We start from the raw sequence: 26,847 nt of genomic DNA on the forward strand, positions 1-26,847 counted from the left end.
GGGTATCGTGTGTTCAACGCACCGTTGCGGACACTTGTAGTATATTTAGCACAACCCAAACTGTATTTAAGTAGCACGACTGCAGGTCTTAAACCTCAGTCTCGAACTAAAGTTTATTCACCCGATAACTTAGTCTGAACTCACTCTCGCTCAACTAAGCGATAGCTCCCTTAACGCAAACCTGCGGACAACATAAAGCGCCTGACCGAAGTGCGAGTCACGCTTAGTTGTTTGATCTTGTTTGTGAAATCGGTCGCTAACACATCACATAGGTACTGGATCGTTGTACGATAGTAACGTCAGCCCCTTGCTCATAAAAGTCCTGTGTGATACTTTTAATTTTGGCAAGGGTTCAATTAAACGTGCGTTTCAAATGCAAGAAGAAAACTCACTCATGACCACTATTGCAGCAGCCAACGACAACAGCCTGGCATGAAAATCAAAAGCTGTCAGAATTCGGTGATACGCTATGCCCCTGTGTCACCCCCCAACACCCACCTTTTTGCCCTTGAAGGAGCCTCCTGTGGTGTGCTGACTCGAATGGCAGAGGTGGCCCTTGAAGATATCCTGATCTTTGAAGACCGGGATGTTGGGCTCTCCACTGTGTCCGGTGGCGAGGACGATGAACTTTGGTTTGATGATGCGGTTGGGATGGCCTACACGTGCGATGGTGACGGTCCAGAGATGTGAGGGTTCGTCGTACGTGGCGGAGGTGATGGTGCTTTGCATCCAGATGTTGAGCTCCATTGTCACTGCCTAGAGGGGGCGAGTTGAGTAGTTATTTGCGACCTTGTGGGGTAGGGACGTACATAGGCCTCGAACCAGTCGCCTAGCTTGTCCTTTGGCGTGCTGTCGAACAGTGAGTGTCGATCAATTTTACGCAGTTTTTGGACTTACAATACCGGCCAGTGTGGGGGGAACGTGACATAGGGAAGGTGATCATACCAGACTGGATCTGAGGGGGTAATTGTTAGCCTCGTCGAGGAGAGTAGAATGAATTCCTACCGTGAAGGACGAGGAAATTGTAACGTTTCCTCCAGTTGTCCCCAACTCGATCGTTCTTGCTGCTGACGGGAACGGTCAGAAATTGTCGATCGTCGGGTAAAATATAGAGAAGTATACTCAATAAGTAACGTGTTGACATTGAGCTGGCCTAGCCTTGTGCCTACCACCAAACCAGACTGTCCAGCACCTATGATGAGCACCGTTGGTTCTGCATCGATAAATTCGCGCTTCTCTGTGCGTGAGTCTTTCCAAGACTTGCGATCTGTGTTAGCTCCATGGTTGACACCGACAGGGCGCGTCTGAAAAGGGTTTCAGATCACTACAGGGTCGATGTGCCTTGTTCTTACACTGCCCCTGTGTTCTTCATATCCTTTAAACTCCTCTATTCCAGTGTAAAATGTCCTAAGAGACGAAAAATCAAAATATACAAGGTTGATGGTTGCAAAGCGCCTACTTTGCTTTCCATGCACCATCATCGGCGCCACGCATTAGCCTGAAGAAGCCTCGACCTCGGGCGATGCTCGTCTCAAACGTGAAGAAGCATTGTACCCAGGTAAAATCTAGAAAATCGTTGAGACTGGGGTTGCATGCAATACGGAATGAAAAAAAAGCGGCCACCTCGGTTGGCTCTGAGTAGAACTGGCTCGCCTTCAAGCTTGAAATTGCGGAGTCCTGAGGATTTTAGACGGTCGTTGTCATCGAGGAAATTCTTAATGACCGGGATAGTATGCAAGGTACGATTATCCCATGACAAAGACAAAAGATCACGCCAATATCCGTCAGCTAAAAAATGAGCTGTGATGGTTGTTGAGTCCTTTGCTTCTATTGCATCTGAAAGCGACTTGAACCAGTGCTTTGCAGCCTAGGATATCCGAATGAAGGAAGGATGACCAATCGATGAAAATAAGGCGTACTTACAACAGACAGCGCGGAGTCCTCTAAGTGCGAAACCTCGGGTGAGTTCTTTACATCGCTATGATACGTGTCTAGACTGGGAACGGGGTGGCGGAAGAGCGTGGGCGAGCATTCTTAGGAATCTTTTACAGCTTCTTCACCTTTATAGTAGATAACGAACACTTGGCGCGGTTCAAAGTTAACGAAACTGTACCGTTATCTTGCACTAAAAGTATACTGTTCGAAGGTTAACCGAGTTGCTTGAGCCACCCATGTGAACGCTCTTCTCCAGAGCTTGTGCAGCATCCAGATCTGGGATTGATGTGATTTGAAATTGGAACCCCACAACCCCAGAAAGGTGGAGTACTAAAAAAACAACATGGGGTAACCTTGTGTATGGTCTGCTGACTGCGGGTTCGGCATCCACGCCTGAGCCAATGTCATCACCAAGTGTGTTGTGTGTGGTCTGTCGCGTTCAAACTCGTTCGCCATCTCTGTCTATCCTCGCCTTGTCGAGCTCATTCTCTGCCTTGTCCAACCCCCTTCGGCAATCCGATGCGTCTTCCGTGAAAATGCCTGTCTCTACAAACTTGCGCTTCAACCTCACAGCTCGTCTCTATAAACTTTGCCCTACACACCGCAACCTCGTCCCCTCACAGCCACAGTATGACCGTCCCTCACAGCCACAGACGACCTCCATCATTCCCTCCTACACTGCTCCCTCCAGCCATCCCCGTGCGCACGTCACACCCATCTCCCTGCACCCACTCCCTCGGGTATGCTGCCATCCTGTTGTCCTGCCGCCCTTCCATCGTCATCATCTCAGAATGTAGAATGCACTCCTACACCGACCTCAGCTAGTATCTAGGCAATAAAGAAGAGTCTCCGTACCTCTCACATACCATCCTCAGTCCTCCTTCCACCAACACTCGATACCTCCCGAGCACCGTCCTCGATAGGATATACTGAATGTACTTTAGCCGTCAGAATGGGTAGCCAAGATGAGGTGTACGTACCATATACCAGGTTGTCGCGTACACTTCAAGGTACGAGTCTAGCCCAGGAAGTGACGGATCGACGTCGACATTGGTTGCGACGACTTGTCCGTATCGCATACATGCTTGGGGAAAGCTTCAGTCCGTGTCGTTACCGTTTCAGGCGAGCTATGCACGACGCTGGTCAGTATCTCCTTGAAGGAAATCAACAAAACGAAAGCTTACAGTCGATTTCAAGGTAAGTCTGGAACAGAAACACGTCAGACTTGGCATCGGGAGCCAATGCTCGATCCTACAATATACTATGCAACTGAGAACTCGTATGTATAGTGAAATCGAGGTTACGTATCTGTTTAGATTAACTTAGAGAGTCGCCGTCTGAAGGCTTGACTTCAAGGTCAAGGGTTCTTCAAGCCTCGATGAGCTAGCATCAAACCATCAGCTGCTAGCACCGTTCCAATAGTGAAGGGTTCTCTTACCTCGTGTGCAGCCAAATCCACGATGGAACCGAGAATGCTAGCTAGCAAAGATATGCATTAAAACGAGTCAAATGAACCAAGAAAAAGGTAGCTTATCGGACTCTCACGAGTACGTACTTTTGATCAAGCTCTCGAGCACCAAAGCACGGAAACTTTAACGCAAAGACATGCTCTCAAGCCACTGCCTCTCTTTGCTGAGATCTTTAGGGATACGGAAGGCAGAGGGACCGCATTATCTGGACAACCTGTAAGCTTGTGAAGTAGAAGAGTAACACGCTGTACATACCTAACTCTACGTGTCGTTTCCATAGAGCACATCCGAGTCGTCGCCGTGCTTCTGAATGGGATTGTCTTAGCCAGGGAGAAAGAAGCATTGGCCTGCGAAATGATGCTGTAAACGTCGGCAATGTACCTAGTACGTGGGTACACCATCAAGGCTATGTATCCGATCAGGTACCATTGCACTTGCTTGAGAACACAGATGTGCTTACCATTAGGATAGGCGCCGGTGAGCTGCCGCACAACCTCAGTGACTCGAAGAGAAGCCTACAATATGAATCCGGCATGAGCTAATAAATGGGAGTAGCAAACGGTCAACATACCTTGGGGTGTTATGCACCGCGGTATGGCGAGTTCGTTGCCGTGCTTGCATCGATGATCTAGTCAGAATAAAGATGTTAGCTTACAGTAAGTCATTTCATACGGAACACGTACCTATTATACCGCTAGACTTACTGTTGATACGGGAACCCTTGAAGATAAGTCAGTGACCTGATGACAAGGTTAGTTCTCAAACCTTGGAATAAACAAGTTAAAGCTTACCATGTGTTCAGTGCTAGGGAATGTACCCGACAACTGGGTACCCAACGAGGTGTCTGAGGAACACAACAACTCAGGGGCAAAGTGTCTCCAATCCAATAACGTCGTCATAGTCCTACAAAAAGAATAAAAGGCCATAAGTTCAAAGAAAACAATGTAGTATTGAACAACGTACAGAACGGAACCGGATTCGTAAAGATGGGGCTGTCAATGCATCGACGAAGCTAGAGTCAAAGGTTGAGATCTGGCGGTACCGGCGCATTAGCTTGCAGCCGATACATTGATGACGAGAGCCTTGGCTGGGCTTTGAATGAGCTATGGACGATGCGTGTCAGTATTAAGTTTTGAAGGGGAACCGGAAAAGAACGCTTACCAGATTACACACCAAGTCTGGAAGGGAAACACGTCAGTATGCAGGCAAGATGACGGTCTACAATCCCTTACCTTCTTGACTTGAGTCTTCGCAATGGAGGCATGTCAAGTAAACATGTACCGAGTTCAACGGCATGAAAGAGAGGCTGCACACTGTCAGACATCGGGAAAAAGCCAAGCAATCGAGCTTGAAGGGAACTCACCGTACCAGTGTACACACTGCTGATCTTGAATATTTGGCTGACTCACTATCGAGAGAAATTAGCTTGAAGATATGCATAACAATAAGCACGTACCTGCCTGTCACTGCAGGTAAATGAACCGAAGCAGGAGATGTCGTGGTTGAGCTAAGGAAATTGTCAGCCCGGGCGAAGCTAAATAAACGCTACAGCAAAAGCTTACCATATATTTGGAAGCAAACTGAGAACAAAATAGTAAGAGACCAACTAAATGATAGTGGCAAGAAGCCTACCTTTGTTGAGTGAAATGCTCGTTGGCCCATTTCATGAGCTGTCGACTGTCACTATTAGAGCTGGCATGTCGCGTTGAAGGCGTTAACTCGGGCCTACACGATGTTAGAATGAAAGAAACAAAAGGTTGAAAAGAAAGCTCACCCTCGTTCACGGTACACTTGGCAAAACCGTCGTGGTGAGGGTCAAAATGACACCCTGGGAATCAACCAATGAAGCGAAAAGGGAAATGATGGCGGTCATGAGACCAGTGCCATCGAGTACGACGAAGTCGACAGGGAGGCATACGATGGCGGGAGACGTGCCAAGGAAAGGCTCGACAATGAGAAAATAGTGGTGTGAAATGCTTGAGAGGAAGGGGGAAGAGGGGGAAAGCTAGAGAGGGAGAAAAGTGGGGATGAATGGGATGATGAGAAGAAAGGGAGAACGGACCTCGTATTTAAACCTTTCACAGAGGCCTGGAGCACAGGGAAAACACGGAAAATCCATGCCGACTAATGGAATATCGGGTGAACATCGGGCCTTAGAATCCACAACACCCGAAAATTGGAAGATCCAAAATTTAGATTGCAAGGGCAGAATGAGTTACCAGTGTCGTTATGAACGTAGTGCTCCCGATATTACGGACGAGCCAAGGTCTGACCATGTTTGAAAAAAGCTACTAGTCTGTTCTTGCTGTCCCCCCCAAGAAGAATCAATCTGGTAGAAAGATGAGCATGATTAGACGCTGAACACAAGGAGACAAAGTACGCACTCTTGAGGATTCTGACTTTCAAGTGGGTTGGGTAGCAGGTACAGGGTAGGTTCCTGATCACACGGTGACCCTGACCACGTAGTAGGGTCACCTTGAAACCAAACTAATATGGGAACTTTGAAATCCGGAAATTGGGAACTTGCGATGGAATGTTTCCGTTGTCGTCTTCAACTGGTTAGGCTGCGAGGAAAACATCTGGGCCCCGTCGTCATAGCTGTATTAATAAAAACTGAACATGGTACTATATTTTTGGGGGTCGTAAGCTTGAATAATGACACACAAACGTTAGAGAACGTACCAACTTTACAAAGCTGAATAGAATCTCGATCTCAAACACAACTACTTCCTTCCCTGAATGCCTGGAATGTTATATCCAATGATCGTAGACTGTATCCGTCCTGATAATCGGTTCTAAATCAAAATCTAATCCCAGGCGCAGTGAACAAATGAAAACTTACGCATCGGCAGTGGAGCTCCTGTTCAAGCTCAGGGTTGGCAGCAGCGACATCATGATCTGACATGTCGGTGTCTCGGTCCGACAGCTTTCATTAACATGAGACGCGTCATGTAGGGTCATATATAGCACTCAGAATCGTCGATAATCAATGCAGGTCATTTCCCATCCTCTGAGAGTGGCAAAAAACACGTAATCACGTGATGTTGATTGAACACGGGCTGTAAATAACAGAGTTACAGATACCAGGTGAAGTGAGTGGTAGATATGCCAAGTGTAGCTGAGAAGTGACGATATTGAACAATGGGACAGAGTGGCAAGAAGGGAACTGGGAACATTCCTGACTTCGGGAGAAGTGCGGACTTGGATCCGGCAACTTCCTCTTTTGCTCGTACCACCACCAACGAAGGCGTCCTCCCGTTCCCCGCTGTCAGCGTTTGTGCCGTCTTTGTGGTTCAGAGGTCGAGGATGAGGCACATGTTTTGCTGTACTGCGATGGAACTGGCGACTTACAGGATTTACGTGCCCGTTTCTTTCACAACATTTTCGCACTGGCAAGTCCTCCCCTTGCAGCTGCGCTGAAGTCCGCATCATTTGGACTCCATGTTCTCCATATCCTTCTGGATAGTGACGATAGTTGAGTCCTTACTTCTTTTGCCAAGTATGTTTTTGACGTGTTCCGAGTTATCAACTGTACACCACTGTATCATCCATAAATACTCGAATTCTGTAAACTTCCGTGTTTCGTTTCTCCATTTCGATACCCACTTGAGCACCCTGCGAAGAGTCTCTACTCCGCGAGACGCACTCAACAGTGTGATTACAACGGTATGAGCCTTTGCAGCCACAGCACATGGTTCGCCATGTCAGGGCTGTGGACCCGGCCGTTCCTTATTGGGACCTGGCGCCGGTAACACCACCACCACCTTGGTTGAGCGATCGTTCCTCTGTTCTGATAACTTCCAGTTCCGGCCTTGAAACACGGAATGATGCATTGTAGCACCACCACGAAACCCTCTCTTCAAGTCTCACGGTATTACCAACTTGGACCGGTGTTGAATTTACGAGGCGACACTTTGACAACGAGTATCTGAGGATGATATTATGTATTCGGTGGTGCGTGCTGTCCCAGCCTTAGTTTTTGCTTATTGTAATGAGAGGTTTCGTTGCAGGATCTAGACAGCAATTGATTCGGTGGACGTTGGGTTGTTTGGACGTCGATCATCTTGGCCGGCAGACATTTGGTAGGGCCTAGATATCGAATAGTCGACCTTTGGTACTTAACTCAATTCGAGGGTATGGATGCCGTGCAGAGCACGCATATCGGAAGCGTAGTTTGGTACGTGGGGTTCGTATGATCATGCATAAAGATGGCTGATAGTTTGCTAGATGTCTGTATTGTAACGACCTATGGTAAAACACTACTGGTGCTCGTTTGTTTCACTGATGTATCTTGTTACAGAGACGCTGGGGAACCGGTAGGGAGTAATTGGCTTTCCCTGAGCTGTTTGGTCGTTGATGGTCTCGATGGAGGATATTCGGTAACACGCAGGAGCTCTGATGGGAACCTTTGGGTAATTAACTGGAGGGATCGGGGCACACATAGCTCACCCACGAACTTCTATACGTTTGGTGCGTATATCTTTCCATTCTCGTGTATCTCAAGTGCTTATTCACTGCAGGTCTTCTATATACTAGCGAAACATTGTATTTTCCATTTAATTTCAGCAGTGTATGCCTATACTACGTGTCGTGTTGGCGTGATCCCCCCTCCCAACCTCCAAGCTCGACTTCTGGAGCATCAAACATTGAACGACGATCGCAAGAGGATGGTGAAGCTGTGTTCATGCGTCCTTTAATTCACAGGTGAGCAGCTATTTTCTGAGCTTAACGAATAAATTACTTACCATTCTTTGCTAGCACACTGTACATACCTCGACATATCCTGAGGAAGAATGACTGCACCGTGATGGCACCCAACCAAATAAGTGAATACAGGGTGGCCATGGGGTCATCTCCATCGCTCTAGCCTGAACTAGGGTTAGTCATTGTGGAAGGCAAGAAAATAATACTAACGGTGACCCTGATAATAGTGCCATATCCAATATAGGAACCGATTTCTCGTGCGACCTTGATCACATGGAAATAAGTATCCTCTGGGAAGATGGCAGAGCCATCTGGGCTTTGCTACTCGACTAGTGGGTGAACACCACCGAAACTGATTGAATGAGACTTACTAGACTACTCAACAACGCCATATCAATGTTTCTAAACAGAAGTAAAGATGTTGTGGTAGAGTGGTCGCCTGCTTAATGATTAGGCTGTTACTAGGAAGAATGGCTTTGCCATCAACGTGAAAACTCGCACCACAGAATCCTTCCAATTTTCAGACGGCTGCGATCACCCGTATAATTCAGGAACATCCTAGGTACACTTCACATGCATGTGTACGTCTTCATTTTTGAATTGGTGGCGTAGGTGACTAGTCGCATCCATATTCCAAGGCAAGTATTCGTTTAATTGTTGGATAATATTGAATCAATGGCAACTCACCAAGTATCAGGGCAGTGGACATGAAACATGAACCATACATCTTGTGGAGAAAGTATATCTAATGAGCTTGTCATAAAAACCGGCACTAGCGAGCTATCCATGTGGTACGTGTTAGTAAATTCTGAGCGGCATACTTGATTGATCCGTATTTTAGAATTCGTGCCAAACGGTCTAAGTATTGGATTATCTTTGTAAGATTCTCTGGTAGCCAACTACATATCTTGTAATAGTAAGGCAAATATTTGCTCTTTGAATGAGAGTAGACTCACTCATTGGTGAATAGAAGGTGTAGACTTGGATTTCATGATCTATGAATTCTTTCTTGATGTATGGCATGCCGCAGTGCATCCAGCCCTTCACTGTGCTAGTGAGTATCTCTTCAGCCCTGCAATGTCATGAGAATCAGCCGGTTATACCCAGGAAATTCTCTCAGCCATTGCTTGAAGACGGCTTCTGACATTGATTGCAATTACATGGCATATTGGATGGTTGCGCTCATGCAACTGTATAGCCCTGTATGTGATCACCCTGCTTGCACCAATATCGGCAGATCATCGTGTTTCCAGCTGCTCAAAACTCAATTGGTGTATCTTCATATGACGGCATCCTGGGATATGCACATGGAGAAGAAGGTATTTCTCATCAGTTACCCTGGAGATATATGGAAGATGTATTTTAACTTTCATCTTGAGAATTTGCATCACACCGTGTCGGAACCAATTTGCATTCTTGACAGGTACCTTGAGAAGCAGTGAATTACTCAGGAGAATTATGAATCTAAGAGACTGGACTGGAATGAGCTGAAAATTGGATCCTTTCTTGTCAATTTTGAATGAATTGAGGGTCTTGAAATATTCATGTTGGTGATAAGTCGGATGTTTACAGGTCGGTTAGAGAGAAAAATAGGGACATCATGGTTACAGGATATTCCAGTAGCATATGAAAGCTCATCCGAGCCTTCACATGCCACTGGAAGGCCTTGGAACCATGACAAATGACAGAAATATCCGAGTGTAATATGGGATTGATGCGAAATCTACGCGGTAGGCATGTGGATGCACAGCCCAGCATGTGAATGAATAGTTCTTCCGAAAGTTTTTTTTTGTTGATCTGACAAGTTACAGACCGTGGAACCGAGCTGCGAGAGTATATAAGGTTCAGAAAGCAGGTGATCGACTATTCCTGTTTCTTACCTCCGTGCTGTCATTATGCTGGGCCGTTGTGCAACTTTTTGGTGCAGCAAGGTTCTTTCTGTCATCCATATACCCTTCCACAACGTTGTTTTCTCTTGAGGGCGTGTCGTTGTCCGAGGATCGTGATGGGCGTTGAATGCTCAAAGGGGGATGTTTGGCATGGCCCTCTTCTATTCTTCATATACCGATGTCGTTTGCGCATCCTCTTCCGTCTCTCTTCCTCACTGTCCCCCCCTTCGATTGTGTGATATGCATCTTGTGTCGAGGAAGGTTTGTTTTATCCCCTTCAGGATAACTGCCGTTTGCTTACCTTTGGGGTCGTATTTAGGTCTTCCATTTGGGTATTTTTTTTTGACTAGCTCAATCTCGATTTTCCTGGATGATCACATTGGAACCTGAAAATGACGTCTACGTTCACGATGCTCAGGGTGAGTTGAACATTTCTCTTTAGTTTCTGACTGCTCATGTACTCTATCGTAGGTCTCGATCTTGTACGGTCGCGTCAATAATGCTCGAAGGCTGTGCTATGAGGAGTAAAGGGCCAGTGAGGCGATTCCGACTGCAAACATGCTAGGAAGGTGGGTGCTTCCTTGTCAAAGTTCTGTCAGTCAAACTGACGTTTCCCTGCAGATCTCGTATCAACCTCTTCAAGCCCATCCCCCACCTTCCCTTCTCTTTCAGCCCTCCTCCATTGCATCCGTTCATTTCTCTGCGTCGTAGCCCGTTTTTACTAGGCCTCAGTATTGGCTGAGGAAGCCGATTTTGCGTTGCCGCGATGTATCGATTTCCGGCAAGCGAGGTGTGTGGAGAGAGGTGGGGACGTGTCGGCAGGAGGGGCCATCCACCTGGATCACTCGGTCTTCCCTCGTCCACTGTACTGCGCCTAGTCACCACGTACCTCTTGCAGCACGACATCAATAGCGATCCCCTCCTGCTCCGTAGCGTCGTCGCCTACCTTGGGAACAGGTTAGAATTGTCTCGAGACGACGTATCGCCTTCCGGCGAGCAAGGTGTCAAGGGAGGGTGGATGTGCCTGTGAGGGAGAGGAGTTGGGAGCCGACACAGTACCGAGGTGTAGCCTCATGTAGGTGTTTACTTTATACTCATCCCTTCTCTGTTTGCTTATTCTCCTTGGAGGACTTTGTATCTTTTCTGTTCGGAGTGCTGGAACTTGGACCCTCACGTCCATCACGCATCAAGGCTGAAGCTCCAAGGTTCGAGTACAATGTTCAACGTTCAAGGCAGGGATGGTGTAACGTATTTCATGGCATTACAAAGTGTGTTCTATTCCGATCTGTATTACGTACTCTCATTGAGCTCCTCTGCTCCCTTAGAGTAACATCCATCCGTATACCAAGTGTTCATTGATGTTCATCCCAGTACCATCCTCCTTTGTGAATACCACATCTCCTCGGACCTCGATATTACTCAAAATATGCCGAATACGGGACGAGTTTTGCGTGGAGACGATGTATCGCTTTCCGGTGAGCTGCACCAGCGAGGTGTAAGGTGCTCGTGTTCTGGAGAGTTTAAATGTAAGTTTTGTATTCTTGCTCACTTTTTTGCAAGCTAATTTGCTCCAACAGATCCTTGTACTATATCCTTCGATGCTCACACGTGCATGACAACCTCGATGTTACTCTGGCCAACGACCAATGGAATTTTGCGCCGAGACGATGCATCGTGTTCCGGCGAGCAATGTGCAGAACAAGGATAGATGCATTGCCAAAGGAGGAGATTCTGCGCACGAGAAGGGAGGACGACTATACGACAATCCGCCGATCACATGCAAGGTCCGCACCCATTTACGCAGGGATGCACACGCACACCCTCCACCACTCCCACGCGCACTCTCTCACCCGCGCACCACCTCATCCCTCTCCCTGCCGCATTCAGAGTCGCCGTTTGTGTGATTTGGCGGGATTTTGCTTGTTCAAGTTGTGCTGTGGGAGAGAGTTGTTGGCAGCCGCATCAATATGATAAATGAAGCTGAAGGATGAGATCTGAGAGGGAATGGGTGATAAAGAGGTACGTGCTTGCCTGTCAAGTTGTTGATGTGACGGCTGACATTCTTCCTGCAGCATACCTACCTAACGCGTCAAGACCAAGTTCCTCAACAAGCAGGGAGTCAACCACCAGACGCCTTTGTTCACCCCCGTTTAACCCGTTGCGCCTGATTAAATAGCCGCCGTTTGAGGAGGACTCGGGGTTGGGGAACGGCGTCTTGTGGTCGACTCGTATAGCGTTGACTAGGAGTGAAAAGGTGAGCTGACATGTCTCTGTTTGTGCACCCAATGCTAACTTGCCTCTATTTCAGCTTGTTACCGTCTCCTCCAAGGTAGGTCTGTCCTATTGGGGTTAGGGTTACTCACAGCAGATCGCATTCAGGACTCTCTTATTTTTTTTTGGGCAAATCGGACCCACAACGGCGAGCCTCGGTTTCCCGTTGGAACGATTTGAACGGGAGACTACGCTTGGCCGGCGCACGAATGGGAGGAAGCCCCCTCCCGTTCGTGCATTTTTTGAATACCTTCGGGGTGGGGAAATTATGATCCTATGAGCTCCAACTGAGCTGGACTTAGGCCTTTTTTTTTCAACCACACCGGGGTATTTTTTTTTTTGGTCGAAAACTCACTTTCGATTCTCCGTCCGATCTATTTACTTTCTGTATCCTAGCAGTATCAAAATACATCCCATCTCCTTTCTCCTCTTATCGCCCCAGTCCTCGTCAAGAAATCGTCCTTTCTGTCTTTGTCCTCGTTATCTCTGATCGACGACCCTGAGTGCACCTAACTTTACATAGGCGCAAGGCCCTCTACCTGCGCTTTAATCCTCAACGCCAACCTCTTACTCCAAAACCTCACAAGCGCAAGGTTACCTCCCATAGCGTAGATCCCGGCTACATCCCGAGGTCAGTAAAGTTCATCTCATTCCAACACGACTTACGATGTCCACTATTCCTGTAAATCCCGCTCAGCTCTCCCTCAGAATCCAGACCCCACACGTCTTTCATTCGCTCAGCCTCTGAACCGAGGATCTTCACCGCCGTGGTCTTCATATTCTGATTTTTTGCTCATACTCAAGATGCAGCCAAGCTTGGTGATGAGGGTCCCTTACCTTGTATCCTGTCGCTAGAACGACGATATCCGCCTCGATCTCTGTACCATCATCAAAGACGACAGAGGTCTCCGTAAAATGACCTGCCCTTCTGTCAGTAACATTCATCGGTACTGGCGGCCGCCTTACTGATTTCGTGCCCCTGCTTCAGCTTGATCTTCCTCTCTGCGATCAGCTTGGATGCGCCAACGTCTATATCTGGGAATCCATCCCTGTCAGTCAATCATTCCATTCAGCTGACGTACTCATCTCTTACAATATCCCCCGCCCTGGGTAAAGTACTTGGTTATGAACCCGGATCCGCCGATACCTAGATTATAATATTGCGTGAGGTCAAATAAAAACGGCGGCATGGTCCTGACCATAGTCAATCTTGAACCCGACCTTCTGTAGTCCGTCGAGCGTAGGACGGTCGATCTCAGCGATCTCTTCAGTGGTGTATTTGTGCAAGATCTAAGTCGCAGGACTCGGACATCATCTTCAGAGTTATTCACTTGGCAGACGCACCTGGAACATATGGTTAGGCGTCGACGAGAACATGATATCCGCATCCTCAGTAGGAGGCCCATTCTCTTCGTACAAACCCCGGAACAACACCCCGAGCCCAGCGGCCGATGACCTAACCTCCATCAAATTTATTTCACACACTCGCATAATGAAAAACATGGCACTGACATCACATAGGTACTGGATCGCTGTACGATAGTAACGTCAGCCCCTTGCTCATAAAAGTCCTGTGCGATACTTTTAATTTTGGAAAGGGTTCAATTAAACGTGCGTTTCAAATGCAAGAAGAAAACTCACTCGTGACCACTATTGCAGCAGCCGACGACAACAGCCTGGCATGAAAATCAAAACCTGTCAGAATTCGGTGATGCGCTACTACACCCCTGTGTCGCCCCCCACCTTTTTGCCCTTGAAGGAGCCTCCTGTGGTGTGCTGACTCGAGTGACAGAGGTGGCCCTTGAAGATATTCTGATCTTTGAAGACAGGGATGTTAGGCTCTCCGCTGTGTCCGGTGGCGAGGACGATGAACTTTGGTTTGATGATGCGGTTGGGATGGCCTACACGTGCGATGGTGACGGTCCAGAGATGTGAGGGTTCGTCGTACGTGGCGGAGGTGATGGTGCTTTGCATCCAGATGTTGAGCTCCATTGTCGCTGCCTAGAAGGGGAGGGTTCAGTAGATTTTAGTGACCTCGTGGGGTAGGGACGTACATAGGCCTCGAACCAGTCGCCTAGCTTGTCCTTTGGTGTGCTGTCGAACAGTGAGTGTCAATCGAGTTTACGCAGTTATTGGGCTTACAAAACCGGCCAGTGTGGGGGGAATGTGACGTAGGGAAGGTGGTCATACCAGACTGGATCTGAGGGCGCGATTGGTTAGCCCTGTCGAGCAAAGTAGAATAAATTCTTACCGTGAAGGACGAGGAAATTGTAACGTTTCCTCCAGTTGTCCCCCACTCGATCGTTCTTGCTGCCGACGGGAACGGTCAGTAATTGTCGATCATCGGGTAAAATATAGAGAAGTATACTCGATAAGTAACGTGTCGACACTGAGCTGGCCTAGTCTGGCGCCTACGGCCAAACCAGACTGACCAGCACCTATGATGAGCACTGTTGGTTCTGCATCGATAAATTCGCGCTTCTCTGCGCGTGAGTCTTTCCAAGACTTGCGATCTGTGTTAGCTCCATGGTTGACACCGACAGGGCGCGTCTGCAAATGGTTTCAGATCACTACAGGGTCGATGTGCCTTGTTCTTACGCTGCCCCTGTGTTCTTCATATCCCTTGAGCTCCTCTATTCCAGTGTAAAATGTCCTGAGAGACGAAAAATTCAAATATGCAAGGTTGACGGTTGCAAAGCGCCTACTTTGCTTTCCATGCACCATCATCGGCGCCACGCATTAGCCTGAAGAAGCCTCGACCTCGGGCGACGTTCGTCTCAAACGTGAAGAAGCATTGTACCCAGGTAAAATCTAGAAAATCGTTGAGACTGGGGTTGCATGCAATACGGAATGAAAAAAAAGCGGCCACCTCGGTTGGCTCTGAGTAGAACTGGCTTGCCTTCAAGCTTGAAATTGCGGAGTCCTGAGGATTTTAGACGGTCGTTGTCGTCGAGGAAATTCTTAATGACCGGGATAGTATGCAAGGTACGATTATCCCATGACAAAGACAAAAGATCACGCCAATACCCGTCCGCTAAAAAATGAGCTGTGATGGTTGTTGAGTCCTTTGCTTCTATTGCATCTGAAAGCGACTTGAACCAGTGCTTTGCAGCCTATGATATCCGAATGAGGGAAGGATGACCAATCGATGTAAATGAGGCGTACTTACAACAGACGGCGTGTCCTCTATGTGCGAAACCTCGGGTGAGTTCGTTACATCGCTATGATACGTGTCTAGACTGGGAACGGGTGGCGGAAGAGCGTGGGCGAGCATTCTTAGGAATCATTCACAGCTTGTTCGCCTTTATAGTAGATAACGAAGACTTGCCGAGGTTCATAGTTCACGAAAGTGTACCTTTATCTTGCACTAAAAGTATACTGTTCGAAGGTTAACCGAGTCGCCTGAGCCACCCATGTGAACGTTCTTCTCCAGAAGCTTGTGCGGCATCCGGATCTGAGATTGATGGGATTTGAAATTGGAACCCCACAACCCCAGAAAGAAGGCGGAGTACTAAAAAAACAACGTGGGGTAACCTTGTGTATGGTCTGCTGATTGCGGGTTCGGCGTCCACGCCTGGGCCAGTGTCATCACCAAGAATAAGCCTCCTAAATCATAACTCGTAGTCGGAAGTCCGGGAGACCGTCCATGTGACCCGTGACCTTCTTAGTTTATTTCGTGATCGCGCAGTTCCCCTCTTTACTATACGATCGTTCTCCCTGGGCGCCTCTCTTCTGTGCTAAAATTCTGACAAAGACAAAAAAATTCTCCAAAATATGAAAATCGTTGACAGTTCCCCGCACTTGCAGCCTATTTTAAAACATCCCGGACCTGTTTTCAAATCGATCGTCTCTTTACGGGTTATCCCCCCTGTGGCTGGATAAAGAGATAAAGGAGCGCTAGTCGAACCTGGGATCTCTACTGTCCGCTTGCCTACTCCCCACTTCCCGCTGTCTGAAAAAATGTCGTCAACTAGCACAGCTGAGAAGCTCGAAGCTAACACCTATGAGGATGTTCATCACCGCAATCACTTTGCCAACGCCAACCAGCCGCCTCCCCCTCCGGCTATCGTGCGTCCTGCTCTCCCCAACGGTGCAGCTTTGTGAGTATCAGTCACTACCTCATCCCACTGACCCCAAGCTAATTTTTTCTTTTGCAGAGGTCTCTTCGCCTTCGGCTCAACTTGCATTGGCATTTCCCTCTACACTGCGGGCGCCAGTGGTATTTCAGTCCCCAACGCCATCGTCGGGCTCGCTCTCTTCACCGGCGGCGTCGCTCAGTACACTGGTGGTGTAGTCGAGTTCGCTAGAGGCGTCACTTTCACCGGTTCGGGTACGTTGCATCCTCTACCATGTAGTGATAATTTTTTAACGCAATCCCCCCTTGCAGTATTTTGCATCTACGGAACCTTCTGGTTGTCGTATGCCGCGGTTCTTCTTCCCAATACCGGTATTGCGGCTGCGTACGAGGCCGACACCGGTATGCTGCAAAACGCCCTAGGCATCTACTTTATCATCTGGAGCATCATCACCGTCATGTTCTTGTACGTTCTCCCAACTCCTTATCTTCATGTCTCCCTATCTCACACTCATCCACCAGGTTAACCGCTCTACGCAAAACCCTGGCACTGGTCATCCTCCTTTCCCTGCTCTCCTTGACCTTCTTGTTCTTCGGGATCACGGAATTCACGCACGGAAATTCAAGGCAAGTATACCATCCCTCCCCCGCTCCACACCCACGGTACTCATCGTCTTATTTCTTTTAGTGTCGCAAAGGCAACGGGTGTCATTGGGACTATCACAGGCTTTGGCGCTTTCTACGTCGGTCTCGGGGAACTCCTCGGAGCAGACCCGAATCCTCCCTTCCTCTTGCCCCAGGGCGTTTTCAAACACTAAAGAATCAGATGGCTGTAGTAGTTCTTCACCTAGTTACCACACACACACACATACTCAAGTCATATTTGCCCCGCTAAAGCATGGAAGCCTGTAAACTATTGCATCATTTGTAACTTATATCCATTTTCCTTCCACACACACAAGTAAAAGAGCAGATCTAGAATTAAAAGGCGTTCCCTATTGAATTTCAGTCACGGATCCCTTCGTCTGATCTTCTATACACCCGAATTCATATTCCTCCAAAGCCTGATTTTATAGTCCATGCGCAGCTGGGGGTGGCGCATAGACTTGGGCCCACGCCCACGCTATTTTCGCTACATCAAGAAGCTCCAGGGTGAGCGAGCGGTACCTTTCCCTCCAAATTCGCTCCTTCGGGCATTGCAGCACCATCCCACATAATCCGCCGAACTTTTGTGAGTAGAAGGGTACGACCTCCAGATGGGTAATCGGTATGTGGCGGCCGCTCAAAAAACTTGCAAACCTGAGGCCTGAAGTTCCAGAGCCTCCAGGTCACTTCCTCCTCTTCTCACCTTGGGGAAGAACAGAGCTAAATCGTCGACACTTCTTCTTTCGCTACCGGACGTCCAAAATAAACTATGATGCATTGTTGGAACGGGAGTACTCACCAGAAGAGCAAAGTTCGCGAGTACGAATTTCAGTGATAAATTGTTGTTCTCCTTCTCGCATGTCGTTAGGCAGAATTCTCGGAACGGAACGGGGGTATGTACTAACACCCCGTGGTGATAGAACTACCAGCGAACCTTGGTTTGGTTCATCGTCACTCGTGGTGCGTGAGTCCGCATTTCATCTCGCAACCACAAACACAAACGCCACTGAAGATGGGGAGAAAGAATACACCCGCTCCCGCGCGTTGTTGAAGAGAAAAAAGCATGCACCTCGGGGGGTTTTTTTTTACTGGGAAATTTGAAAAGTATAATGGTGTTTCAAACACTATGGAGAACGAATACGGGTACCTTTGGCGGTGGAGCGAATGGAGGTGGGGTTGGCTAGGTCTTGAGGGACAAGGTGTTTTTTGGTTTTGCCTCCGAGTTCTTCGCGTAGGCTTCTTTTGATTTGATGTGTTCTCACCCCGGAAAGCGGTGTTGACTCGAACATTACGCGGCGAAAATAGATCCTGGAAAGTTTTGAGTTGATTTCAATCGCGCTTGCAGAGGACATCAGGCCCACCTTGGCTGCTAAATATCCAACTCCAGTGTTCCCACCTGTGATGATGATGGCTATACCCAGCGAAAGTCTACGGGGAACTCGCTCTTGAGTGAGCAAGATTTGCTAGATAAACTTTGCATGGTTGCTGCCCAGTAGTAGAAAGCACATGTAGATTTATAAACCAAGCAATATTCTCTCGCTGAGTCTCACGATGCGTACTGTGCCGTCCATCAGTGAATTTCACGTCCGCAAGTGAGAGATACGGGCCGCTGAAATTGCCAAAGAGTTGCCAAGCACACGCTTCGCGGCAGTGGCGAGAGGAATTTGGATTAAGTTCCGCGAAAGCCGGTTTATCACCAGTCAGGAAGAAAGGAATGTAGATGGTCTCCGATCTAGTATTTGTTCTCCCTGCCAGCCCCTTGAAGCCTAGGCGGTTTTACTCAGAACTATATAAAGAACTATGAGATGGATGAAGCCAGACTTGTCCAATATACGCGCGAAGATGACTACGAGTAGGTAGGTTTAGCCTCCATAATGATATTTGCAATGCCGCCCCGATAAGACGGAGTAAGTATCTGTTTGCGAGTTCTGCTTTTTTCCCATCTTGATAATACTTTGTTGTAGGTCAAAGTGCAAGTACGTACACTCACGTCGTGTATGGAAGGTCAAGGTTGAGAAGGCGTGTGGTCCGGCTTTACGTTACCCGGGCCCGGTGGCCGATTTGCTCCGAACATTCATCAAGTCGACTCTTTTCCTTCTCCATGCATACAATTAATTGTACGGACCTAATGAAAGGGCCAGCACACCTGAGTTAACCTTACTCCCTGGGAAGAGATATATCAGTTCAAGCATGAAATGGCATAGTGGGCTCTTCCCGAAACTGGTTTTTCTCCCTTATTAATATTCTTTCCCTTAGGTTTACCTTCAACTTCGTGTTGTAAATTAAGCTTCAATAACGTCAGAAAACGTTCAACCCCGTTGTCATCTGGAATCCGCTTGGGATCCGCATGAGAAGCATGTTCGGCTCGTAGTGCGTTCCAAACAAAAGTCAATAGCAGGGAGGGCCACTGTGTACTACGTTTCGCTATTTACACACAACTATCGATCTCGAAGATGTCGATGAGTGCCAACCCGGTGCTGCTGTTCCTCTACAGGGCCGCCATTGCCCTAGCTGATACTTGGTCTTGCTTCTTCCCCTCTCGCAGGTGCCTGCCTGCCCCAAGAGTGCGTATTTTGTTCAACATAAGTGCCCCCCTGATCTGATCAGTGACTACCGCACAGGAAGTGGATATTGATGCCGAAACAGACGAGCAGCTGCTCGCCCGTTGCAAGTCTGTTTCTGACGAACAGTGGTCACCCTTTTCTAGTTGGGACAAATGTGCAGTGAGGCTCAGCCCTGATGTGGTCGGCAAGCTGGTTACCTGCAGCGATACGGGTTGGTCGCCAGAAGCGCAGGCTCAGGAACTTGTTCGTAATCAGACCAACATCCCGGTCCCTGCCGTCCGTCGAGTTCTCCCTATGGATGATCTCTGCGTGCTTGTTATGGACTACATACCTGGCCGCACTCTGTCGACTGTTTGGCACACCATGTCGATCTGGAAAAAAATCAGTACCGCTGTTACCTTGCGTCGATATGTTCGCGAGCTTCGCTCCATCCGTCACCCCAGGGATGACATACCTGGTCCCTTAGGAGAGGGGCGGGAGCCACTCCCATGTATCTCGTCGGTCCTCTTTACCGCAGTCGAACGGGGCCCCTTTCCCTCCCAACATGACTTCATTCAATTCTTCAACACGGCCAAGGAGAAAGCCGCCTGGCCCGGTAGTGTTGCGCCGGCGTTGCCTTCACGAAATGAGGCAGGCCCGCTGGTATTCTCACATGTTGACTTTGTCATGCGCAATCTCATGGTTGGGGATGACGGGCAACTATGGTTGATAGATTTTGGGCAGGCCGGGTTTTATCCACCATGGTTCGAATTTGTTAACATGCTGGGTGATCAATTTGTCGGTGCACAGGACCAAGAATGTGACGCTGTCTGGCGAGCGCTGATACCTTTCATATGTGATCCATACATCGAGTTGTATAACTGGATAGTCACCATACCTCCGCCCTGCTTGTAATATATATATCATATATATGCCTTCCTTCCTTGTTACACATTGAGTCCATCAGACAGTGCAGAGGGCAAATCATCAGTACTATTGTTACAAATATTCTTCCCATATGCTTTTTCTGAGAGCTATGTATCATACAATACTAGAGTCGGAGTCTAGACGCCAACATTCAGGTCCTCATTCAGCACAAAGTATTCCGCAAAGTTTAAATGGTGCTTTTTGCTTGACAGCGAGAACATACACTTCCAGGGTCCAGAATCCTGCTCTCCGGCTCGAGACGGGACAAAGCCACGAAACACCAACGTCCACTGACATCCCGCCCCTTGGCAGCTTGAAGGCGAGCGGTGTCCACACCCCCTGCCGCGAAGGTGACCAAAATCATGTCCTCCGAACTCGGGCCCGCCGGCCGATTTTCTCCGAACATTCTTTTCCATAACAATCAATTGTACGGACCTAATGAAAGGGTCAGCATACCCTGAGTCAACGACTCAACCCCACTCTCGGGGAAGAGATTTATCAGTTCAAGTGCCGGAGAGGTATAGTACTCTATTCCTAAAGCTCTCCAGGAGCCATTATTGATCTTCTCTCCCTTAGACTTTCTTTGAAGTACCTTCATGCACTCTGTAAATTCAGCTTCCATAGCGTCAAAAACACGTACAGCACCGTTGTCATCGGGAATGGATGCTCCACTGGATCCGCATGAGAATCGTGTTCGGCTCGCAAACGGCGACGTCACCAGACTTTCTGGAAGTAAGACTGAATTGTACGATTGGATCCACACGATTTACCGTGAGTATCTAACTGTATCCGGCGACCAAGGGGTTTTGAGCTCAGATCTTCTGGCGGCGCTAGCTGTGCCGTTATACCTTCCCCCCACTATCGAACTTCTTTTGATCCTCTCCGTATTGAAATGGACACCGAACCCACGTCTGTAAGTATATGTGTTTCCCAGAGCCACCCCGCTAACCACCTCTTCAGATAGCAGAACGGTGGTTCCAGTCGTTTTCGGAAGCTATACGGTCCCAAGACGCCAACGCTGTCTCTTCTTGCCTCTTCTCAGATGGATACTGGCGCGACCTTCTTACTCTGTCGTGGGATATTCGCACCTTGCATACTGCTTCGACTATCAAGACGTTCTTGGAAACAGACAGTCGCCTACAGAGCTCCGGGCTGCGTGAGTTGAAACTTGAGGGTGACCCGGTCCTTGTAGAGGCCAAGCCTGGTGAGCCCTCTTCTACACGCGTTGCGAAGTTTGTACCATATCGATACGACTAGGATTTACTTGGATACAATGTTTATTCACGTTTGAAACCGACGTCGCCCGAGGACGAGGATTCTTCCGGTTGATGCAGGACAGTCATGACAGTCTTTGGAAAGCAAAGTAAGCAGTCATTTTAGCTGTTGTTGATATTGTCCTTCGACTATCTTTCAGAACGCTTTACACCGGAATCGAAGAACTGAAGGGACATGAAGAGAGGCAGGGGAAGGTGTGTACCTTCGATGATCTTGTTTGCAAGGCAAAGTCTAAAGACTTTTGATCCAGACGCGACCTTCCAGTGTCAATTATACCAACCACACGAACCGTATTGACGACGAAGGGCCAGTAGTACTGATAGTCGGAGTGGGACAATCCGGTCTATCCCTTGGCGCACGACTTCAACAACTCAACATCAACACAGTCCTCATCGAGTAAGTCTTCCTTCTTACTTCTCCAAATCTATCCTGACAACGTGACAGCAAGAATGATAGAGTTGGTGATAATTGGCGAAAGCGGTACAAGTCTCTTGTTTTGCACGGTGGGCCCTATCTCCCCGTTACTTCCAAAGGAACGGTCTGATATGCTGCCATTGCAGATCCCGTTTGGTTCGACCACCTCCCTTATGTCCCTTTCCCCGACCACTGGCCCATATTGTGAGCCCGGCCATTCTATGGCGCGATCATAGTCGACTAACCTACATCTAGCTCACCCAAAGACAAGCTTGCAGACTGGTTCGAAGCATACGTATGTTGTCGATTTACTCCAACCATCCGAAAGTTTATGAGCGGTCTATATCTAGGCCATCATCATGAATTTGAACATCTGGACGCGGAGCTCAATCAAATCCGCCACATATGATGAGGTCTCTCACACCTGGACAGTGACGATATCCCGCATGGGCCATCCCGACCAGGTCATCAAACCGAAATTCATCGTCCTTGCAACGGGAGTCAGCGGAGAGCCAAATATCCCCACGTTCAAAGACCAAAGTGTGTTCAAAGGTCCTGTTTATCATTCTAGCCAGTTCAAGTCTGGAGAAGGATTCAAAGATAAGAAGGTGAGGATCCGATGTCTTTCTTCTTCGGAGTATTGATATTCTTATCGACAAGGCTATTGTCGTCGGGTGTTGCAATAGCGGCCACGAGTGTGTCTCACTCCTCGTACTTGTATTGCCATGGTTCTGATCATTTTTTCTAAGTATTGCTCAGACCTTGTATGAACATGGTGCAGACGTCACGATCGTACAGAGATCCAGCACCTACGTTATGTGAGTTTCCGAAGTATCGTACCTTTGCTTTTCTATTTACATAACATCTTACTAGATCCTCCACCGGTGTCGGATGCTTACTTGGCCCTTTGTATGGGGAAGACACGCCGCCAACAGAAGATGCCGATATCATTAACTTCTCGCTTCCTGTTCTCATGTATAACAACTTGCACAAGCATGCAACCGAGCAAATAGCTGAACTAGATCGCGATTTGTTGGAAGGATTGCGGAAAGCTGGGTTCAAGCTTAACACTGGTGAGCTTCCTCGGTGTTTGCCAAGTTACTTTTTCATTGATTTGACGGTTAGGTATAAACGATGCGGGATTGATGATGACATACCTGTCCAAGGGAGGGGGGTACTGTAAGAAAGCGTTTACGTTTTGTTTATGCTGTTCGTTGATCTTGTTTAGACATCGACGTTGGCGCATCGAAACTCATCGCTGAGAAGAAGATCAAAATCAAGCAGGGTCACGAAATCAGTAGGCTATGCCGTTCCACCTCAAGAGCAAACACTAACAAGAAGCAGGCCATTTTACTGAAAACACTCTTGTCTTCGACGATAGGACGGCAATCGAAGCGGATATCGTGATTTTAGCCACGGGATACCAGAATATGAAGACCACGGCCATCAGGATCCTCGGATCCGAAGCAGAACGCATCAGCGAAGTGTGGGGCCTTGATACCGAGGGAGAACTCAAGGGTATCGCGAAACCTTCTGGGCATCGTACGTCTCATGATCACTTTATTGCTCGCCAAGACTGATGTGGGGACTTTTATAGCTGGCATATACACCTTCGGAGGAAACCTTGCTCAGGCTAGGTTCATGAGTAAGCGGCTCGCGTTGAGAATCAAAGCGCAGATGGAAGGCCTCGCCCCGTTTTGATATTGATAACGAAGTATATATCTTTGGTCGAAATTCTACTTCGAAAGCCTTAGCATGTCTAAATTAAAGTTCAAGACGTGTTAACGAAGGAGAAGCTCGGAGTTCGTCTCCTAAGTCTTTGATGGTGGATACAGTACGACCACGATGACCACCGTCCAAGTGGTTGCTTGCCCAGACGAGTAACCTGGCAAGGCACTCATCCCATGCATTACTTTGAGGATATAGGCTGGCCAAGGCATAAACGAGATCATCGCGGTTGTTGTGGAGTAAAACCTGGCATACTGAACAGAGATTGTCGGAGTCGTAGATGTATGCCAGCTGGAGCTCGTGCTCCTGTAAGGTGAAGAAAGATGGCTCGGCGACAATGGTGGAGATATAAGTAATAACGATATGCTTCCAAGTTGCCATACCGTCAAGACGGATACGGTGATGTAACTTGTAGAGAATGTTCATCTCGGAACACTTGGTAAAAGATGACTGACTGCCATTGAGGACTCAGGCAATAAAGCAACAGTCTATTAGCACGGGCATGGATGTCTTGCTCAGGGCCAGCGTCGGTCTGGGTAGCAGAGAGTAGGGTTCGAACCACATTGGTTGCAAAGACTCTACCCAGGGTGCTCGTTATCTCCAAAACAACATTGTAGGGAGAAGGCATCACAAAAAGAGGCGCAAGCGTAGCCAAAGTCGCTAAGCGTATGTTCATCTCCTCGGTAGTTGATTCCAGACCAGAAAATATTCTGGTTTCAACTAGACGACATAGAGTCTGTCGAATGGTTCGCAATTCATGCGCTCGTGCACGCATTTCTTCTTCAGATCCAAGAGGAAGTTTGTGACGGCGCATGTACTGAGAGAGGCACTGCACCAACATGGAACACCATTTAAGAACGGATGGCCTACTTTCCGAGACGTCACCGGGTAGTGAAGGATCGCTGCTCTGGCGGGATACTTCACAGACTGATGATACAAATCCTAGTAGAAGCTCGAGTTGAGGAGAGATGAAGTGAAATGGGCTGCTGCCGCCTTGGATGCGGTACACGTCGAAGAGTAAATCTACCATCGACGTCACCATGTCTTTATTAGGCGCGGTGATTGTAGTCGAAGGATGATCATCTTCAAGTTCTGTTCCAAGAAGGAAAAATGAGTTGTCTTTCAGTATTTCGAACAAGGCCAACTGCATCGAACTCAGCCGGTAATTGAGGAGCTGTAATCGTGCTTGGCGCAAGAGGAGGATCCAAAGGAAAGGGGGTAGCCTTAAATCTGCCAGATGTCCCAGCAAACAACGCTTCAAGAGTCGGCGAGCTGAGGGTCCACGACCCAACACACATGTTGTGGTAGCCAGGAGTGCTGGGTGCTTGGTAAATGATAGATCGGGTGGACGGAGCATTGGGTCATCCAGTGTAATGGTTCGGTGAAAAGATCCATCACGCCCAATGGATAACTCAGCGTCGAACTGCTTCAGCTGTAGCAATGTCCTCCACATGACCTCAGCCTTTCGCTCCGCACCACAACAGGGCTCTTGCCACGATGTAGGCACGTGAGCGGGGTAACACGAGTGTATTTCCTGCACTAAATCACTGGAAAACATCTCTACGTCCAAGAGACCCTGAGGGAAGCCCGATCTGAGGCCGCTAACAGACTCAAGAGCGATCTGTCTGATCATTGGATTGGAGGAAGTAGTGTAAAGCCAGGATATACACCCGGCGTCAATTTGGTCAGCCTTATCGTGAACAGCGCTGCGTTCGGCTTCCTTCAACGACAAAGACGGTGGGAAAACAACGCGACTACGAATAAGACGATCCGTGGGAAAGATCCAACGCTTTTGCTGTCGGCAGACAGTAAGCCAGGTTGCAGTTACATGCCATAGCCTATCAACCAGCCGACGAAGAATATAGCCGTAAATGCTCAGAGGTGTCTTATACGGACACTGGTGGTATGCGATAGGTAGCAGGTTGGATATCACGTAGGCCAAATAGACAATCACTGAAATTGCGGCCACGATATAGGCTGCACTGAGCTGCAGCGACAGTAGGGAAAGGATCAGTCCGACGAGAAAAATCGCAAGGGAGAGGTGTAGCAGTACGGGAAGGCATCCTATAATCATGGGAACCTGCCACTTGTGCAGGGCTGTGTACCGAGACTGTCGTAGACGGGCGCGTTCACGGGCGGTCCCAGATGTACCCGAAACATAATGGTGCATCCACTGCTTCGCGAGAACCGCTACTAGAGCTGTAATGAGACTGAGAAGGAGGCTCGTGAACCACAAATTGTACGTCCAGACGTCGAGAATTTCTGGCGAAAACGTGTTGAAGGGCTCAATCATGGGGACGTCATCAACCGGTGTTCCCTTGGCCGTAGCACGTTGTACCGCGATGAGCTCGACCATAAGCAGAGAAGAAATCTGCGCAAAGTCCGGTTTTAGACTATCTGATGCCTGGACAACGAACGTTGTCACTACGGCAGAGAATAGACCTGCCTGTTGACCGTCAGTAAGATTTCAGTGCAGCGAGATGGTATCAGACGTACGAAAACAAGGAGAATGTCGATTGTATCTCTGTATTGCTCCATGACCTCAGCATCAGACACTGCTGCCTCGTCATTATAGGTCCTCCAGAATCTTGCATTGGGTGCCATTTCTTCTCCTACTGCATCTGCTGGATATCTCTGTTTGAAATCAAATGTCGAGTCGAAGACAAATCCTAGAAAATGTCAGTAATGAAATGGAATTAGTAAATCATTATATACGGGATACCTTGCCTGGACTTATATCGTTCGCCCATCCTCAATTTTTGGCGTAATGGCTCTTCCTGAACGCGGTGGTCATCATCACAGTGGCGAATATTGGTGCCTTTGTGCCATGCTGACCATTGGGGAAAAGAGAATTCCGGTACAGGCACCTTGACGTCGTTGAGGCTCATCGTGGAGACGAGCAACAAAAATTTGAAACTCTTATGTAACCCTAACCCTCCGTTGTCTTGGTCCTAATAAGGAAGATCCACGAC

The 26,847-nt window shown here is 48.3% G+C and overlaps 7 protein-coding genes across 7 annotated transcripts; 4 read left to right on the top strand and 3 right to left on the bottom strand.

The window, feature by feature from the left end:
* Positions 1-388: 388 nt before the first annotated feature.
* Positions 389-5,277, bottom strand: EV420DRAFT_1745222 (uncharacterized protein; the record flags this gene model as incomplete). The annotated part of the gene is made up of 31 exons (XM_060480120.1): positions 389-427; positions 499-756; positions 810-849; positions 898-955; positions 1,006-1,064; positions 1,123-1,304; positions 1,353-1,407; positions 1,460-1,565; positions 1,624-1,867; positions 1,924-1,968; positions 2,138-2,265; positions 2,591-2,741; positions 2,802-2,864; positions 2,916-3,019; positions 3,120-3,186; positions 3,374-3,414; positions 3,491-3,525; positions 3,660-3,810; positions 3,865-3,906; positions 3,976-4,032; positions 4,109-4,124; positions 4,196-4,307; positions 4,368-4,396; positions 4,447-4,507; positions 4,566-4,582; positions 4,637-4,651; positions 4,768-4,804; positions 4,861-4,911; positions 4,967-4,984; positions 5,037-5,129; positions 5,189-5,277. The coding sequence occupies 31 exons, from the start codon at positions 5,275-5,277 to the stop codon at positions 389-391; spliced, it is 2,463 nt and encodes an 820-aa protein (XP_060334994.1).
* A 6,951-nt stretch (positions 5,278-12,228) lies between these two features.
* On the top strand, positions 12,229-12,566 carry EV420DRAFT_1519494 (uncharacterized protein). Its single transcript, XM_060472110.1, has 2 exons — positions 12,229-12,326; positions 12,377-12,566. The coding sequence occupies exons 1-2, from the start codon at positions 12,262-12,264 to the stop codon at positions 12,546-12,548; spliced, it is 237 nt and encodes a 78-aa protein (XP_060334995.1). The 5' UTR covers positions 12,229-12,261; the 3' UTR covers positions 12,549-12,566.
* A 119-nt stretch (positions 12,567-12,685) lies between these two features.
* On the bottom strand, positions 12,686-15,712 carry EV420DRAFT_1303475 (dimethylaniline monooxygenase). The gene is made up of 18 exons (XM_060468435.1): positions 15,438-15,712; positions 15,138-15,381; positions 14,974-15,079; positions 14,867-14,921; positions 14,637-14,818; positions 14,520-14,578; positions 14,411-14,468; positions 14,323-14,362; positions 14,012-14,269; positions 13,910-13,944; positions 13,781-13,849; positions 13,613-13,724; positions 13,468-13,558; positions 13,362-13,415; positions 13,235-13,303; positions 13,106-13,188; positions 12,935-13,049; positions 12,686-12,887 (listed from the first exon to the last, which is right to left on the bottom strand). The coding sequence occupies exons 1-18, from the start codon at positions 15,540-15,542 to the stop codon at positions 12,784-12,786; spliced, it is 1,839 nt and encodes a 612-aa protein (XP_060334996.1). The 5' UTR covers positions 15,543-15,712; the 3' UTR covers positions 12,686-12,783.
* A 140-nt stretch (positions 15,713-15,852) lies between these two features.
* EV420DRAFT_1329089 (GPR1/FUN34/yaaH family-domain-containing protein) lies at positions 15,853-17,335 on the top strand. Its single transcript, XM_060468789.1, has 5 exons — positions 15,853-16,368; positions 16,426-16,598; positions 16,656-16,809; positions 16,866-16,970; positions 17,032-17,335. The coding sequence occupies exons 1-5, from the start codon at positions 16,229-16,231 to the stop codon at positions 17,159-17,161; spliced, it is 702 nt and encodes a 233-aa protein (XP_060334997.1). The 5' UTR covers positions 15,853-16,228; the 3' UTR covers positions 17,162-17,335.
* A 1,675-nt stretch (positions 17,336-19,010) lies between these two features.
* Positions 19,011-20,541, top strand: EV420DRAFT_1745225 (kinase-like domain-containing protein). The gene is made up of 3 exons (XM_060480121.1): positions 19,011-19,191; positions 19,245-19,552; positions 19,610-20,541. The coding sequence occupies exons 2-3, from the start codon at positions 19,442-19,444 to the stop codon at positions 20,444-20,446; spliced, it is 948 nt and encodes a 315-aa protein (XP_060334998.1). The 5' UTR covers positions 19,011-19,191; positions 19,245-19,441; the 3' UTR covers positions 20,447-20,541.
* Positions 20,542-20,887: 346 nt separating this feature from the next.
* On the top strand, positions 20,888-23,921 carry EV420DRAFT_1519520 (putative dimethylaniline monooxygenase (N-oxide-forming)). The gene is made up of 18 exons (XM_060472111.1): positions 20,888-20,976; positions 21,035-21,229; positions 21,293-21,371; positions 21,419-21,662; positions 21,716-21,821; positions 21,873-21,927; positions 21,984-22,129; positions 22,178-22,236; positions 22,294-22,351; positions 22,403-22,442; positions 22,498-22,755; positions 22,808-22,842; positions 22,897-22,965; positions 23,021-23,220; positions 23,273-23,326; positions 23,376-23,444; positions 23,492-23,689; positions 23,745-23,921. The coding sequence occupies exons 3-18, from the start codon at positions 21,351-21,353 to the stop codon at positions 23,846-23,848; spliced, it is 1,716 nt and encodes a 571-aa protein (XP_060334999.1). The 5' UTR covers positions 20,888-20,976; positions 21,035-21,229; positions 21,293-21,350; the 3' UTR covers positions 23,849-23,921.
* Positions 23,922-25,865: 1,944 nt separating this feature from the next.
* EV420DRAFT_1214848 (uncharacterized protein) lies at positions 25,866-26,521 on the bottom strand (the record flags this gene model as incomplete). Its single annotated transcript, XM_060466389.1, has 2 exons — positions 25,866-26,321; positions 26,372-26,521. Coding segments are annotated over 2 exons (606 nt in total), but the record flags the coding sequence as incomplete, so codon positions are not given.
* Positions 26,522-26,847: the final 326 nt, after the last annotated feature.

The sequence above is a fragment of the Desarmillaria tabescens genome (assembly GCF_030435595.1).
Source record: "Desarmillaria tabescens strain CCBAS 213 chromosome Unknown EV420scaffold_7, whole genome shotgun sequence".
NCBI lineage: Eukaryota > Fungi > Basidiomycota > Agaricomycetes > Agaricales > Physalacriaceae > Desarmillaria > Desarmillaria tabescens.

Coding starts and splice junctions, on each gene's coding strand:
- EV420DRAFT_1303475 (XM_060468435.1), bottom strand. CDS start 15,542: ATGCTCGCCCACGCTCTTCCGCCACCCGTTCCCAGTCTAGACACGTAT. Junction 14,819..14,866: donor ATGAAGAACACAGGGGCAGC/GTAAGAACAAGG, acceptor AACCATTTGCAG/ACGCGCCCTGTCGGTGTCAA. Junction 13,559..13,612: donor CGCCTAACCATATGTTCCAG/GTGCGTCTGCCA, acceptor CCTGCGACTTAG/ATCTTGCACAAATACACCAC.
- EV420DRAFT_1519494 (XM_060472110.1), top strand. CDS start 12,262: ATGTCTCTGTTTGTGCACCCAATGCTAACTTGCCTCTATTTCAGCTTG. Junction 12,327..12,376: donor TTGTTACCGTCTCCTCCAAG/GTAGGTCTGTCC, acceptor GATCGCATTCAG/GACTCTCTTATTTTTTTTTG.
- EV420DRAFT_1519520 (XM_060472111.1), top strand. CDS start 21,351: ATGGACACCGAACCCACGTCT. Junction 21,822..21,872: donor GACAGTCTTTGGAAAGCAAA/GTAAGCAGTCAT, acceptor ACTATCTTTCAG/AACGCTTTACACCGGAATCG. Junction 22,130..22,177: donor ATCAACACAGTCCTCATCGA/GTAAGTCTTCCT, acceptor ACAACGTGACAG/CAAGAATGATAGAGTTGGTG.
- EV420DRAFT_1329089 (XM_060468789.1), top strand. CDS start 16,229: ATGTCGTCAACTAGCACAGCTGAGAAGCTCGAAGCTAACACCTATGAG. Junction 16,369..16,425: donor CTCCCCAACGGTGCAGCTTT/GTGAGTATCAGT, acceptor TTTCTTTTGCAG/AGGTCTCTTCGCCTTCGGCT. Junction 16,599..16,655: donor CGTCACTTTCACCGGTTCGG/GTACGTTGCATC, acceptor CCCCCCTTGCAG/TATTTTGCATCTACGGAACC.
- EV420DRAFT_1745225 (XM_060480121.1), top strand. CDS start 19,442: ATGTCGATGAGTGCCAACCCGGTGCTGCTGTTCCTCTACAGGGCCGCC. Junction 19,553..19,609: donor GGTGCCTGCCTGCCCCAAGA/GTGCGTATTTTG, acceptor ACTACCGCACAG/GAAGTGGATATTGATGCCGA.